The following is a 17,248-nucleotide window of genomic DNA, read 5'->3' as shown; positions in this document are numbered from 1 at the left end:
CTTGGACCAGCACCGCGCTGCTGGAGCCGTGGACTCTCCGGTGTCACTAAGTCAGATCAGTCCTTCCCCTGGGGTTGCAGGGACCTCAAGTGTGTACCTGGCTGGCTCTGCACTTTGGAACTCATGCAGCCACCACAACAGGTCTGAAGTTTAACCGGGGAGTGGAGTACAAGGTGAGGGGTGTGGTGGGGGGGGCGGGGGGTGCGGTGTTGGTGGTGCTGGTTGGCCTGACGAAGACAATGGCTCAATGTGGAAGATATGGAAAGTGGGCTGTGCAAGGGGTTGGGGGGAATGGGGGGAGAGGAGGGCGGCACTCAGAGGGGACAGGGAACTGAAGAAGACAAACAATGGAAAGCAGAGGGAAGACCGAGGGGAGGGAAGCTGGACTGTGACAAAGCTGCATGAAAAACTCATAAACAAGGGGGTCAAAGGGATACCGCGTTGTTCACTGGAAGGGGACAGATGAAGACTCCAGATGTGGTGGGTAGAAGTCCAAGCGGGGCAAGCGAAGGTGATGAGCTTGGTGATGGACTGGGGGGGGGAAGGGAATTGGAGCTGTTGATTCGAGGAACAGATTTCTGCTTGAGGCTGCGAGCTTTTTTCCTCTGGGTTGCTGACATGCTGCACGATCTGGTGCAGATAGGTGAGCTGGGCAGAGTGATAGGAGTGTGCTGGAATGGTAGTTAAATATGGTAACAGGACCTTCAAACTCGCTAGTTGATGGCGGATGGTTGAATCAGCTGCCAACCTGCCAAGAGTGTCGGAGGGGAATTCTTTATTGTTCATCTGTTTAGCAGCTGTCTTTTTAAGACGAAGGTCAAACAGTGTATAAAAATTTTTAACTACATTTATTTTTACCAGCATTTTTCTTAGTTAGTATTTACTATATTTATGCCAAAGTTTACCATTGCATTTCTAAGGGTGGCACGGTAGTTAGCACTGCTGCCTCACAGCATCAGGGACCCAGGTTCAATTCCAGCCTTGGGTCACTGTCCGTGTGGAGTTTGCACATTCTCCCCGTGTCTGCATGGGTTTGCTCTGGTTTCCTCCCACAGTCCAAAGATGTGCAGGTTATGTTGATTGGCCATCCTAAATTGATCCTTGTGTCAGGGGGATTGGCAGGGTCAACATGTGGTCTCATGGGACGAAGGCCTGTGTGGGATTGTGCTTGGTGCAGACTCAATCAGCCAAATGACCTCCTTCTGCACTGTAGGGATTCTATTCTAATATAAAACTTTTACAAAACTCCACTCCAAACTTGGATAATGCAAATTCCTGTTGTTAACTTTTTGTATGAAGAGTCAAATGAAAGGAAGGGAGCTGATTAATAAAATATGAAGATTTACAGCGCCTTGGTGGTACAGTGATGCCTCACAGGGACCCAAGTTCGATTCCCAACTTGGGTCACTGTCTGTGTGGAGTTTGCACATTCTCCCCGTGTCTGCCTGGGCTTCCTCCAGGTACTCCAGTTTCCTCCCACAGTCCAAAGATGTGCAGGTTAGGTGGACTGGCCATGCTAAATTGTCTCTTAATGTCAGTGGGACCAGCTAGGTTAAATGCATGGGTTTATGGAGATCGGACCTGGTTGGGATTGCGGTTGGCCTCCTTCTGCACTGTAGGGATTCAGTGATACTTGGAAATGTAGTGCCTTTTCTTTTCACCGTAACTATCAGGATAGATCTCGAAGGTGGAATCACACTTGGCAAAAAGAGGGAATAGAAATGGGCAAGAAAGGAAAAATAAGAAAAAACTATGCAATATAAAGATGAATAATTGTCTTTTTTTTATTCCTAATGATGTAAATAGTCTATTGAATAAGTTTCTCAGGATAATTACACTGTACGGGTAGATGGAAACAGAACTAGCTTTGTATAATTCTAGATACACATTTATTGTGATTTGTATATACTTAAATATAAGGCTTAGTTTTTTCAAAGGTAATCCACTTTCAACATGCCTATCTCACAAAATGGTCTTTAAATATTCAAGTTCATTTTGGGATTCAATGTGTTAATTAAGTCTTTGTTTCAATGATAGAAGTGACAGAGTTGGGGATGGGTTAATTCCTTCACATAATCTGGAGAAAATGAGATAGGCTGGTTGAAAAGAGGTCCAAAGATTCTCAGTGAGGCCTGGAGGACACTATCTCCTGGTCTGAAAATAAGTAAAAAGCTTCCTTAATGGATGACTTCCACCCTAGAGTACAACAGCCAGCAGGTTTAGCCTGGGGGGCATCCAATCATATGCTCTTTGCCACAACACAATGTTCAGAGCTCAGGTTAAATCTTTACTTTATTTATTAGTGTCACAGTAGGCTTACATTAAGACTGCAATGCATTTACTGTGAAAATCCCATCATTGCCACACCCAGTTCAGGTACACTGAGGGAGAATTTAGCATGCCCAATGTGCCTAACCAGCACATCTTTCAGAATGTGGGAGGAAACCCACACAGACATGGGGAGAACGTGCAGAATCTGCACAGACAGTGACCCAAGCCGGGAACCGAACCTGGGTCTCTAGCACTGTGCAGTGCCAACTACTGTGCTGCCGTGCCGCCCAATGGAGATCAGATGGTAAATTGGACCACACCTACATCTTTAAAACTGGATTCTGCTTTCTTTCTGCAAGTGTCCTGGGTAACATGGAAAGGAAATGAATTGAATGGAGTGACTGATACCTGTTGTTTTAACAGCCCCACCAGCTGGGGACAGTTAATATTGACCCCAAAGAAATAGCTTGTGGAAACTATGGCACTGGGGAAGCACACTTGAAAGAAAGCTTTGAAACATCTTATGGACTGGGAGCAGATAGATTATTTTTTAATTCTACCAGGAGCAGGGTAAGTTATTTTTGAGTCATCTACAATTATGCCAAATGTTGCTTTCTTGTTTAATCTCTGTAAATAAATCCAGTTTGCTAATTCATAATCACAATCCAGTTGGTGTACAGTTTCCTAGTCCTAGCTTTCAATGTACCTTGGAGGGACATGGAGCAGGATTTTCCGGCCTCGATTGAGGGAGACCAGAAATTCCAGCCCAAGGTCAACGGACAATTCTGTTGTCGGACCCTCGCCCGATCCGATTCCGTGGGGGAGCGGGGGGTGAGGAGGTAGAGTTCCGGAGATAAAGTAAGGTGGGCATTAGTAATATAGCACTGTGTGACCTCTGAAGTGTATGAGTTTCTGCAGAGACAGTACAGGGTTCAAGCTCCTACTTCATATGGATAAGGGGAAATGCAGGAATACCTTTGCAAGAGCAGATAGCTCATTAAAATACCATTAAATTATCTCACAGTGGTGAGCTCATGCTGCAAGGAGCCTAATTAATTGGATATCTTAATATTTCTTCATGAAAAATTACTTCAGAAAAATATTTCATGTATCTGCTACAAAAGAGTCCAGTTACATTCACTTTGCTAAAGAGTTTTATATGGAAAGGATGGGCCTGTAAAATCTTAAGGACTCAATGTGATTTGCTCAATTTGTTTTGTCAACTGTAAAGACTTCTAAAGTTGTAAGCATACATGATGCACTCTAGCCTCTTGCAGTAAAGGCCAATGTGCTATTTAGAACAAAGAAAAGTACAGCACAGAAACAGGCCCTTCTGCCCTTCAAGCTCATGCCAATCATGGTGCCCTAACTAAACTAAAAAAAACCTCTGCCCTTAATTGGTCCGAATCCCTCTATTCCTTCCCTGCTCATGTACCCATCCAGATGCCTCTTAAATGTTGCTAATGCGCTTGCTCTCATCACCTCCTCTGGCAGTGCGTTCCAGGCACCCTCAACATGGAAAACCTCCCCTGTACATGTTTCTTAAACTTTTCCCCTCTCACCGTAAAGCTGTAACCCTTTGTAATTGACACTTCCACCCAGGGAAAAAGCCTCAGACTATTCACCCTGTCTACAATTTTATAGACCTTTATCAGGTCTCCCCTCAGCCTCCATCTTTCCAGTGAAAACAATCCCAGTTTATTCAACCTCCCCTCATAGTCAACACCCTCAAGACCAGACAACCGCTGGTGAACCTTCTTTGCACTCTCTCCAAGGTTTTACTTTCCTAACTGCTTACTAACTTTCTGTGTCTTGTGTACAAGGTCACCCAAATCCTTCTGACTTTCAGCAGTTTAATGTTTCTCACTGTTATGTATGCAGGGCGTAATCCCCTTAAGAGGACGGGGTCAGCTGACCTAGGGTGTGTGGTGAACTGCCCAGGAAACCACGCTTACAGTTACTTGAGGGCTGGAGTGTGAGGAGTACAGTTCTTCAATGAACCTTATTGTTCCTATGGCTTGCCTTTAGTGTAACTTCTTTGGAGCTACCTGCCCGGTAGTCTCAGACTTAACATTCGCCATGAAGAAAGCATTTGCTTTTCAACACTTACTACCAAAGTGATTCATCTGACTATTCCCCATGTTATGCTCCATCTGCCAATTACTCACTTGCATTATCTGTCTCCCTTTCCACCCCTTTGTATCCTCCCCGCAGCCTACTGCCCCACCTAGCCTTCCATCATCAGCAAACTTGGACACATAACCCTCGATACCTCTATTTGAGACATTAATAACGACTGAACAGAGGAGGCAAGCAAGGTTGGGAATACATAGGGTGAAAACGCAAAGATAATAGATACATGGGTGCAACTATGGAAGTGATATGGAATTAGCAGAGGTGTTGCAGAGCATTGTAGATCACGAGAGGAGGAACTTTCTTTTTTAAAGTCAGACTGAGCAAGAATGCAGATAAAATATAAAAGGGGCGGCGCGGTAGCATGGTGTTGAGCACTGCGGCTTCACAGCTCCAGGACCTGAGTTCAATTCCCGGCTTGGGTCACCGTCTGTGTGGAGTTTGCACATTCTCCTCATGTCTGCATGGGTTTCCTCCCACAGTCCAAAGATGTGCAGATTTGGTTGATTGGCCATGCTAAAATTGCCCCTTAGTGCCCTGAGATGCGTAGGATGGAGGGATTAGCAGGTAAAATATGTAAGGATATGGGGGTAGGGCTGGGTGGGATTGTGGTCGGTGCAGATTTGATGGGCCCAATGGCCTCTTCCTGCACTGTAGGGTTTCTATGATTTTATGATAAAGTGAATGGACCATATCCTTGTAGCAGTTATCTTTAGTCTTTGAAGTAGTCTCTATTATTATAGAATTGCAATTGATCCGGGTAAATCTGAATATTTATTATAGCAAGGTCCAAATGAGATTGTAAGGTGAGAAGATGCAAAATGTCATGGATGCTCTCGACTTTCGAAAATGTTCCTCCGTCATGGGGAAATGGATGGTTTTGGAACCAACCCGAAACTGTTAACACTGTAGGGATTCTGTGATTTTTCTTTTGTATGGAGTCTGTATGTTCAGCGACCTGAGGCTGGAATTGACCTGGGTCCCCAGCACTGTGAGGTAGCAACACTAACCACTATGCCACCATACCAATCATAGGAAAAAAGGGAAAAGTGAGATCATACAAGAGCACAAAGCGGCCTATTAATTCACCAGCTCTGAAAGAACAGAAAGGTCTCCCAATGCCCTATTCAGATGTTTCCTAAATGATTCCAGGGTCCACTGCTGTGTCCTAAAAAGCTTTCCATGTCCTGACTGCTGTGGGGGGGCAATTCTCTTCTCCTGCCAGTTAAAGGCAGGGTAGCTGCTGGTCCATTGAATCTGGCATGAATATCAAAATGAGATCCTCACTGGGTGTCAAACCCATTGTGAGTTTCCCGGCCCACAATGACCCCAGCCAGGTTCCTCCCCCCCACACACCCGTGCCCCACCTTCCCCCTAGCACGCGGGAACCTCATTACTGTGCAAACTCGCTAATATGAATCCCACTAACAGGCTGAATTGCCCGGCCTCCCGGGGTGGTCCCACCCACCCCAAGTGGGAAGTCCAGCTGGCGCCAAATAGTGCAGATCCTAACAAGAATGGACCTGGCACCTTGAACCGAAAGGGGGCAAGGAGGTAAATTATGCACCCGTTGCCCCTCTGATGCCAGGTCGCAGAGGGAGGTGCCCCAAGAGGCCAGATGGTTGGGTGGGCTCGGGCTAGAGGGAAGGGGTTGACCTCAGGACTCACCCCTGGGTTGGACTATACTGGACTGCCCCTCTTGCTCTGGGAAATGTGGAGATTACTCTTAGCACGGTGATCTCTGTTAAAAGAACATAAGAAGTAAGAGCAGGAGTAGGCCATTGGGCCCCTCGAGCCTGCTCCACCATTCAATAAGATTATGGCTGATCTTTACATGGACTCAGCTCCACTTAGCCTCCCGCTCACCATAACCCTTAATTCCTTTACTGCTTAAAAATGTATCTATCTTTGCCTTAAAAACATCAACAAGGTAGCCTCAACTGCTTCACTGGGCAGGAAATTCCACAGATGCACAACCTTTTGGGTGAAGAAGTTCCTCCTTAACGCAGTCCTAAATCTGTTCCCCATTATTTTGAGACTATGCCTCCTTGTTCTGGTTTCACCCGCCAGTGAAAGCAATGTTTCTGCTTCTATCTTATCTATTTCCTTCATAATTGTATATGTTTCTGTATGATCCCCCTTCATTCTTCTAAATTCCAATGAGTATAGTCCCAGTCTGCTCAGTCTCTCCTCACAAGCCAACCGTGAAATCAATCTGGTGAATCTCCCCTGAACCCTCTCCAGTGCCAGTATATCCTTTCTCAAGTAAGGAGACCAAAATGTACATAGTACTTCTGGTGTGGTCTCACCAGCACCTTATACAGCTGCAACACAAAAACCCTGTTTTTAAACTCCATCTCTCTAGCAAAGTAGACCAAAGTTCAATTTGTCTTCTTAATTACCAACCTTCACTCTTTTCTATGTGCTGTGCAATCTTTGTAGTGGCCTGCTTACTTTAATATCCATGCCCCCTCGACAACTGGAACCCAACAAAATCACAGCAGCATTGCATTCTACACATGGGATTTCCCTTGCTCTCTCCTAGGAGCCCCAACTGTGAGTGGACCCCTTTGAAGTATTCTGATTGACAGGATAGGCAGAGTTTTATGGCCTTGGTCGAATGAGACTGGAAATTCCTGCCATTTCCGTTGCTCACGCCTCCCCTACTCCAATTGCATGAGGCAGTAGAATTCCAGCAAAGTTTTATTTGCATCAGCTGCATCTTCTGTCTGAACTCTTTGAACTGCTTTGATCGACAGGAGAGTTGCTCCATCTGAGTTTTTTTGTATACTCACTTTCCATTCTAATGAGTTTTAGGAGGCTGCCTGACTGACAGCCCAAACCACATCAAAGGGGAGAAGAGCTGGATTTGTTTACATAAGGAACAGATGGTGCCTTTAGATGCTAAAAGTTTTTTGACTGACAGCTCCAGGGGAGATCAATGCCTGCTTTGTTGATGCAATCATTTCATGTCTTGCTAACCCTGAAGAACTACCTCTTTTCACCACACCTATTCAGCCTGGCCCTATTTCTTTAATACTGCAGTTCCCTTTCAAGTTTCTGACCATGCTGAGAGGCCTAAATGCCATTTTCAATTTCATGCTCCATTTCCTTTAACTAGGCTCCTGATTGATAGGTCCAGACTGTTTCACCACGGGCAGCAGCTTTATTTGCTTAACTTTCCTGATTCAATGTGAAGTACTTCCTCTTTTCCAATCATATATTTCAAAACAGTCTTGAGCTTTGTTCTGACGATGGTGCCTCATTTTGTTTTGAGAGTGCGTCTTCTTCAACCTTCCGTGTCGGAATGTTGTGCCTGCACTGGAGGTTGCTTTTAGCCAGTGACGAGGTTGGCACTACTCTTCCTGCTATCCCTGGCAGAGGACACTGTGTCTGGGGTGATCCTCCAGTGCCAGGATGGACCCTACCATGGTCTCCCTGCCAAGGGACAGGGCCTGAAGTATGGCCTGGGGGGTGAGGGGGCGGGGGGGGGGAGGGGGGGGTGGTGGAGAGGGGGGTGGTGGGTTGTTGGGGGAAGCGGGAGTGAGGGGGAGGGCAGGGAGGGTCTTTGGTGAGCACACATCGATGTGTGTCTCCCACTGGGGGGATTGTTGTTGGGATGTCATCCTCTGGCAGAGGGGAGGCGTCAGGTCACCTTCATGCCTGAAGGGCATGTGTGGGCGGTGGGGGGGGGGGGGGGGGGGGGGCAGGGTGAGCCAGGGTGTGGATGGGAGATCGTCCCTTGGTGGGTGAGGGGCCAGGGCTGTTGCCCTTGTCAGCAGGGAGAGGGGTGGGACGGGGTGGGTGGAGGGCGGTTGGGGCCAGCACAATAGCTCTTAGATTGGGAACGGCCTTTAAAGATGGTGCCCTTATCTCTGTGAAGTTGGCCTGGCTCGTGTGTTTTACGCCATCCATATTTTTTACTACTTGAGGCGATTGAATACCACCTGATGGGCTTTGCCAGCACCAGTGGGAAATCCTGAGTGTGCGTGAGTGCACGAGTGTGTATGTCTTCGTGTGTATTTGTATAAAAAATGACTTGCTGATATCTGCCCTTAAATTGCCTTTTACTAACATGAATCCATGCCACCTTGTCATACTCCCAATTTAGTTGAAAGTAATTTTCCAGACTTCCCTTTTCCATACGGTTTACTATCCCGCACACTGCTAAAATGTCACCTTTCTGGCAACTGTCCAAGTTGAAAACATTAAGCGCCTCGGATCTCAGATTGAGGATTTTGAGAGAGGCTTGTGAGGGATGTGCAATAAATATTTTGATTTATTTTGAAAGTTAAGCTCGTGGGGACATAGTTGCGTGATGGGCACTTTGTACATGTGATCAACACAAGTTACACGCAAGAGGAGATAAATCCATATATCCACCCTATATTAATAGATAAAGAAAGATGAAACAGGATTACATAAATAAATATGGAGTATATTTAATTCAGTCACTTCATTCAGGTTGTCTGATTATTAGGTTATATTAGTAGTAAATTACTATTTTGCTGTGCTGTTAGCAGCGTTCAAATTTATTTAGTGCAAATTGACTTTGGACAGGGTTTTCCAGCCGCGATCGCCCCAAAACCAGAAAATCCCATCCGACCTTTGCATGATCCTCGCCCACTATGATTCCTGTGGTGGGTGGGATGGGAAAATATGTTTCTTTAAGTTAGCAGGAGTGGTCGCAGATAGATAACTAAAGAAACAGACCTTAGATTGAATCAACCAGAATCTGGCTTTAACTGACATGTCGTTTCGCCCAGCTGCATCTTTTAGCAGTCATTATACATCATTTCCCATCTGAGATAAACCGCTCTTGAATTGGTGAGTGGTACTTCTACCCATAGCTATCACGAGAGGAGACTCAGTCACCTCAATAATTGAAGGACATCAGTGGCATGAAACATCAGTGTCAAGGAAGTGGACCCGAATTGAAGCCCAGACAGGATGTCTTGTGTGCCTATGTGATGGATGCAACTTGCTGCGTTTGTGGATTGGCTTGAGGAATGCAGCTGATTTGGGAATGAAAATCACACGCTTAGGATTTGCCCGAAGTGCACAGACATTACTCGTGCAAGCATTCAGAATGATAGTAAGGTGGCAATCCGCTGGAATATTATTCTCCTCTCACGAGCTAACAGGCTGTCAAAATGATATTAAAGGCAGCACAATAGTCAGTATTCATAACAAGGATCTCTTGTGCAATATCCCAGGACTTGCACTGCTGTCTTGTAATGGAACAAGAACCATGTCATTTCAAACGTTAGCTGTAATCAAATGGCAACTTTGCTTTAAAGCAGTGTAATAATTGACAACTCAGCCAGTTAGTAATCACATAGGAACATTAAAAGAGTCCAAGCAGTTTATTGTTAATTTCTGTAGATCGTTCACTTGACCTTTTATCATGTATTTTTGGCAATCAACATGCTGGTTAGATGCATTGGCCATGGCAAATTTCCCCTCAGTGTAACCGGACAGATGGCGAATAGGGGATTTTCACAGTAACTTCATTGCAGTGTTAATGTAAGCCTACTTGTGATAAATAAATAATAAATTAATAATAAACTAATAAATAAACTTTAAGTAGCCTGGAGGTTCCAAACCTTGGACAGATGGAGATAAGTCAACGTTGCCTTCATTTGTAACTTTTCAGAACAGTCCAAAACACTACAGCAGAACTGTTGAATGTGTTCCCCCAGGGTTACTTTGATGTATAATGGAGGATTTTGGCTAATCAGATGGAAATGATACTTTCAGGAACAGACGCAAGTAATGACTATACAACCTTACATGGGTTGTATGCATTTGCAAATCCACCGATAGCAGCCGTCATTGAGACAGGCAGGTTCTGCTTTCTCCCTTCAGAGATAGGATGCGCCCATCACTTTCTGGCATGTTTTCATGGGCCTGCTTTCCAAGATCTACTTTGAGAACTGGTGGGGAACAAACCATACACGATCTTTACCTGACAAAATCTCACGGAGAAAAAAAATAGTTTTTAATTATCAGGGTCAATGAAACCTCATTGACAGTTCTGGTGGGTTGTTGTTTTAATTAATTCTGTGAAAATTGGCAGTGACCTTTCGTGAAATTTTCCTCGTGTTTAATTTTACTTCCTCAGCATTGAAATCGACATGTCACGTCTTGTAAGTAATGTCAAGGATACGGAGGTGTCAAAACAGATTCTAGGCTACATTATTAATACAATAGCTTCACTCTCAACTCCTTTACATCCCCGTTCAGTGCAGTACTTTAATATCTCCAGAATGGTTCTTCTGCTTATCCTGCCACACAGCAATTATATTCCAATATGTGGCTGCGTTTCATTTGTCCAGCCATTTCTCATTGCCGTTACGTGAATTTCAGTGGGTAATCTGTGAATTGTACTGATGAAAGTTTCATAAGCTAATCATAGAATTATAGAATCACAGAATCCTACAGTGCAGAAGGAGGCCATTCAGCCCGTCGAGTCTGCACCGACCACAATCCCAGGCACTATCCCCATAACCCCTGGCTAGCCCGCAACACTAAGGGCCAATCTACCTAATCAGCACATCTTTGGACCATGGGAGGAAACCAGGGCACTCAGAGGAAACTCACGGAGACACGGGGAGATTGTGCAAAACTCCACACAGACCCAAATAGACCCAAGCTGGGATTTGAACACAGGATCCTGGTTGCTGTGAGTCAGCAGTGCTGATCACTGCTAGCAGTTACTTCACCCATCTGGGCACTAAGATGTGAATATTCACAAGGGTGGAAGGAGTCTACACCTTAGTCGAAATGGTGCTGGAGCCCCAATTCCAGTCTGGTCCTCACCCTGAATCCAGGACCCACCAGTTTTGCGGGTGCTATGGCTGTTGGGGGAGGAGGGCGTGATGCATTTTGCCCATCTGCAGTTTGTGGAGGCAGTTGCACATTTAACAGTGTAGCCTCCTTCACTCAGAAGCAATTTTGGTCACCTAGGTTTCTAAAACACGACAAGCGGGCTTTCGACATTTGAGGAAAGGTCAAAACCTGGCAGAGCTCTTTGGAGAGATAACGTACCCTTTTGGAGAGAACAGTGACCCTTTGATAGAGGTCAGGGACCTTTGTGGATGGTTAAAAGCAGACATGAGTGTTGGTAATAAGTGAATAAGATTTGTGGAACTGTCAGACTGTCAAGTCGTTTAAATCCCTACTCTTTAAATTATTGAAAAAGAGCCAGACAGTTGAAAAAATACGTACTTGTAATTCTACTAAATAAACCTGAGGGTTATCATTTTAGGATTATTGCTGTTTAACTCTTTCCACAACATATCATTAGTGGTGGGGAGAGGGGTGGGGGGAGTACTGTAAGTTCACATTTTAGTAGCTCCAAATGGTTATCAAGAGATCAGCTGCCTTTGATGTGGGGCTATGAATACAAATGTTTGATTTTTTTATAAAGGATTAATTACTCATGGGGATTCAAATATATTCAGTGGGCGCTTATCAATTAATATTTTGTTTTAAATATAGTTATGTCTGTAGTTCAAATCTGTAATGGATACTTAGAATTTTGTTTTATTCAGCATGGCTTCTAAGGTCTGCCCATGTTCGATATTGAGTGCGTTGGCATGGAGGGTGTAAGGACAAAGGGTGCTGGGTGGAGGGCATTGGTTGGCATGAGATGGAATTAAGTTGACATAGGGCTATAAAAAGGTTCAGGGAGTATATGGGTGTATGTTGGCATGGGGATATGCGGGGCCATGGGAGTTCATGGAAAGTATGAGCCGACATGGGGAGTTATGGGGGGGGTGGAATGAGGTAGTGTAAGGGGTATGGGCTGGAGGTTTTTTTTTGTTTTACTCTTTTTATTACAACAGGGACAAAGTTCCAGAGCACTGAGCCTTTTAAATGGCTTACCCCAGCATCTGACAGCCCCTGTGGCTGCCTCTACTTTTCTCCCAAGTCAGCAGGCCCAATTCCAGTTAGTACCGCCAGCATCCCCCCAACTCCCCACTCCCTTCCAGAACTGAAATCCGTGGCATGGTTGTGAAGTCGGGAAATTTCCCAGTACTGCAAACCTGACGCAGGAATGACAACTCAGTCCAAGGTGTCCAACATTGGAGGCCTGGTGAGCAATGTAGAACGTACACTGTCGGCCAAGTCGAGAGATTTGGTAATGCCGCAGATCAGAATACAGGGCCGGGATTCATGCCGGTAGGGTCTCAGATTTGGCTGAGCACCAAATTCTCCATGGTGGCTTGCAGCAGCTGCAGGGTGTGAGCGGCTAGAGAATCCCAGCCCAAATGTTTTGCCCATCACTTTGAACCCATTCAGATGGTTAGATTTTTAATCTTCCCCAAGCTTAAGTTTGAATGCTTTGTATGTATGGTCATCTTACTGTTGTTGAAACAGTAACTGTGGTTGCTTTGTACCCTCTGAGAGTTGCTTGGAGAATGCGGGGACGGTTGGCTTTGTCTGTTATAGTGGATCAGCTGGCTGTTATGTGAGTGTTGCCTCAGGGGAAAACATGGGTCACTGCTCACCTGACAAATGTTGCAAATTACCCCTTAGAACTGGTCTAGGTGGAGTTTGATCTTCACTGTTTCTGCCAAATGCATCACCTGGATCCTGTGCATTGAGAATGAATGATGTGGATGTGCCGGCGTTGGACTTGGGTAAACACAGTAAAAAGTCTGACAACACCAGGTTTAAGTCCAACCGATTTATTTGATAGTAGCTAGTGAGTGTACTATCAAATAAAATCGGTTGGACGTAAACCTGGTGTTGTCAGACTTTTTATTGAGAATGAAGCCAGGAGATTTCCAGTTGCACAATACAGCCCGCCCAGTTTTTGCTCCATTTAGATGAATGTGAGGAAAAGCAGATGGCCTCTATCATGAATGTATTGTCCTCCCTGATCAACTATATTCTACACTGTACCCAGGCAGTGCTTTACAGTCAGAAACAAAACTGCTTTGTAACGTGCTTTGTTATTCTCATTTAAAACAATACCTTGAACTTATATAATGTACAAGATACAAGGCATCAGTAGCTCTTTAGTCATTCGGTAAGCATGTTGTGTGTTCACTTATCAAGACTTGGCACATGGGAACAGTTCTGCATAGGAAGAAACTCAAAAATATCGAAGTTGTTTATATGCTCAGCTCAAGACCAAAGTGAAATAAGAGCTGGGTCACATGATGTGCTTCTCTTCCAGTGAATTTGATGAGGGTGGTATGGTGGCACAGTGGTTAGCACTGCCGTCTCACAGTGTCAGGTACCTGGCTTTGATTCCTGGTTTGGGTCACTCTCTGTGTGCAATTTGTACATTCTCCCTGTGCCTGCGTGGGTTTCCTCCAGGTGCTCCGGTTTCCTCCCACAGTCCAAAGATGTGCGGGTAAGGTGCATTGGCTATGCTAAAATGCCCCTGAATGTTCCGGGATGTGTAAATTAGAGGGATTAGCATGTCAAGTATGTGGGGGTACGGGGATAGGGCCTGGGTCGGATTGTTGTCGGTGTGGACTCGATGGGCAGATTGGCCTCGTTCTGCACTGTTGGGATTCTATGATCAGCTATGATCAAAATGAATAGTGGAGTGGGCTCAAGGTGTTAATGGCCTACTCCTGCTTCTATTTTCTATTTTTCTATGTTTCTATACCATGCTAATGTCCCTTTAAGGCATATTACAACATAAAGTTGTGCAAAAAATCTTAAAATATATGAAGTAGCCTTGGTTAGCTTTTAGAAGTTGGAGCTCCTATTAACTGTAAGCATGATTCCACCAGCACCAGAGAAATGATTGTTAAATTAGAAGGTTTGTAATGATACTGCTTACTGCGTTGCACTATTCATGGTTTTAATGAAATCATCATTTCAGAATTCATTTTTGGATAATGCTTGGTTATGTTTTATTCAGTGTTTGAGTGACATTATCCCAATGATATTTATCAATCCCTATTTCTTTTCAATGCTGTTCCCTAATTAATCTGCTTCTATAAATGATATCAACTTTGAAAGGTTTGAGTTCAAATCTATTTTCTCTAAGTCCTGTTTCTCCTGATTGCATATTACAGTTCTAGGATTTGCATGTTATGGAGTCCATAGAATCCTTACAGTGCAACAGGAGGCCATTTGGCCCATTGAGTCTGCGCCAACCACAATCTCTCCCTGGCCCTGTTCCCATAACCCCATATGTAATCTGCTAATCCCCCTAACGCTAGGGTTAATTTAGCATTGCCAACCAACCTAACCCACACATCTTTGGACTGTGGGAGGAAACTGCAGCACCCGGAAAAAACCCACGCAGACACGGGGAGGATTTGCAGACTTTGCACAGATCGTGACCTGAGGCCGGAACTGAACCCAGGTCCCTTGCACTGTGAGGCAGCAACGCTAACCACTGTGCTACCGTGCCACCCTGATCTCTATTTTTAAACAACCTTAAACAACAAAGCTACCTTTTTAGTGAAGAAAATGTGACATCCATTACGAACATTTACTTATTATTGATTTAATTTCAATCTTAACATCACCCAACACTGGGCGGTATTCCTGCTTACCATAGCAACTCATAACTTATGTTTTTATGTATCATATTGGTTTTTCACGATGTGTTAGTATGATTTATCACTTTTTTTTTCATTTTAATAATCCATGGGACATGGACGTCACTGACTGGCCAGCATTTATTACCCACCCCTAACTGTCCTTGTTCAGAGGGCAGTTGTAAGTCAACCAAATTGCTGTGGGTCTGGAGTCACATGTAGGCCAGACCAAGTAATGACAATAAATTTCCTTCTCTAAAGGGCATTAGTGAATCAGAAGTGCGAAAATCAACAATGGTTTTATGGTCATTAGTAGATTCTTAATTCCAGATATTTGAATTGAATTCAAATTCCACCACCTGCCGTGAGGGGATTCAAACCCAGATTCGAACATCAGCTGAGTTTCTGGATTGATAGTCTAGTGATAATACCACTAGGTCATCGCCTCCCCAAGGTGAAGCTTGTAATGAGCTTGTATTTTAGTGCACTGTGCAATGGGCATTCAATTCAACATCTGGTTGACTGTCATATTGTTTCCTTCTTCAGGTAAAGCTTATCCTCCTGAATTCTACTACGATACACCTAACCCACTCTGGCAAAATCGAGCACGTGTGTACTCCTACATGCTGCAGTGGACTCAGATGAATCCTGATGCTGTTGATCGTATCCTGGCATATCGTTTGGGCATCAGGCAGGTATGAACATTTAACCACCTTCTTTTTCTGCCACAGGAATAGTTCCTCAATGGTTGCCTCTTGAAGGCACATGGAAGCCTTAAGTTGCTTATGAGTGTGCCACCACTAATTTATTCAACTGTACTGTGATAGTGCTCTGATATGAATGAGTTTAGTGAAACAACTATTATGGTTTCTTTGATGCTTTGATTTATTATTGTCACATGTATTAGTATGCAGTAAAGAGTATTGTTTCTTGTGCACTATACAGACAAAGCATACCATTCATAGAGAAGGAAAGGAGAGAGTGCAGAATGTAGTGTTACAGTCATAGCTAGGGGGTAGAGAAAGATCAACTTAATGCAAGGAGGGCCCATTCAAAAGTTCGATGGCAGCAGGGAAGAAAGCTGTTCTTGAGTTGGTTAGTATGTGACCTCAGACTTCTGTATCTTTTTTCTAATGGAAGAAGGTGGAAGAGAGAATGCCCGGGGTGTGTGAGGTCCTTAATTAGGTTGGCTGCTTTGCTGAGGCAGCGGGAAGTGTAGAGAGTCAGTGGATGGGAGGCTGGTTTGTGTGATGGATTATCTCAATACATCACAGACATAGCGATGGAGAAATGTGACCTTTGCAAGAATAAATAAAATCAGTTAATATAAGGTAGTCACCACATTGAAAACAGCTAGTTACAGAATGATGCAATAGTTTATTTCTTACCAAATCAACATAGGGGCTTAAACTTGACAGCACTTTTTGTAATTGTCTTGATTGTGCTGATGGCAAGTTTCCTTAAATAGTTTCTGTGACAAGATGTACAGATGTATTCAAAGGATATTTGCCCACAGCCATTTGTATCACTGTATTGCATAATTTAGTGATTGGATTTTTTGTCATGAGGAGTTATTTCCCTTCATCTTAAGATATACAGGACAAATTGAAAGAAATGTGAAAAAAATTGAAGGTTTGGCACAAGACATAGATGAATGCATCACATTCTGACAAACTGATAAAGCAATTTTGTCGAATATCAGCAGATCCAGCCAAACAGATGTTGATAAATGAGGGTTCTTTACTGAACTCTGTGTGGTGTTGGAGCTCTGTCTGGCCACCTCTAAATTTGCCTTCAAATCCAGCGCAAACAAATATAAAACAACCAATGAGCAAGTTCTTCGCTCACACAGGTAGTTAGGCCCTTGAAGTAAAATAAGCTTTGGTGGTGTATGGTCAGTCCCCTGAGAATGCAAGTCCACAGCACAGAACTGCTTCCAGGGATTACATGGGTACTGGCTAATGTGGAAATGATAATGTACGATGAGAATTGCAAACCGGTTCTTTTGAAGATGGTGTTTAAGTCTTATTGCCTGGACAGTACAGACAGACAGTAACAAAAATTCACTTCAGCTTGGAGGACACTGGCTAGGAAGAGGTTTACAGAGGGCAGCTGGAGCATTCGTAACAAAGATAGATGCTGACTGATGGCTGAACATTTTTTCTTGCTGCAGTTATACACATCAAAAACATTCAGATATGTTCACGTTAGCAATGGCTGAGAGTCAGCACATTCACCTCTGAACACAAACACATGATCACACAAATTAGGAGCAGGAGTAGGCCACTCGGCCCCTCGAGCCTATTCCACCATTCAAAAAGATCATG

At 44.2% G+C, this 17,248-nt stretch overlaps 1 protein-coding gene across 2 annotated transcripts in view; it reads left to right on the top strand.

Annotated features, from left to right (window-relative positions):
* Window positions 1-17,248, top strand: part of mdga2a (MAM domain containing glycosylphosphatidylinositol anchor 2a) — a 769,467-nt gene that overhangs the window by 587,038 nt on the left and 165,181 nt on the right. For both annotated transcript variants that reach the window (XM_080202474.1, XM_080202475.1), the window contains exon 10: window positions 15,468-15,616. In XM_080202474.1, the coding sequence (XP_080058600.1) occupies window positions 15,468-15,616 (149 nt within the window). The remainder of the gene's footprint in view (window positions 1-15,467; window positions 15,617-17,248) is intronic.

This window comes from Carcharhinus amblyrhynchos, chromosome 14, assembly GCF_965287045.1.
Source record: "Carcharhinus amblyrhynchos chromosome 14, sCarAmb.v2.hapA, whole genome shotgun sequence".
NCBI lineage: Eukaryota > Metazoa > Chordata > Chondrichthyes > Carcharhiniformes > Carcharhinidae > Carcharhinus > Carcharhinus amblyrhynchos.
Note: the sequence above shows the minus strand (reverse complement) of the source record. Positions and strands in the feature narration are given on the sequence as shown.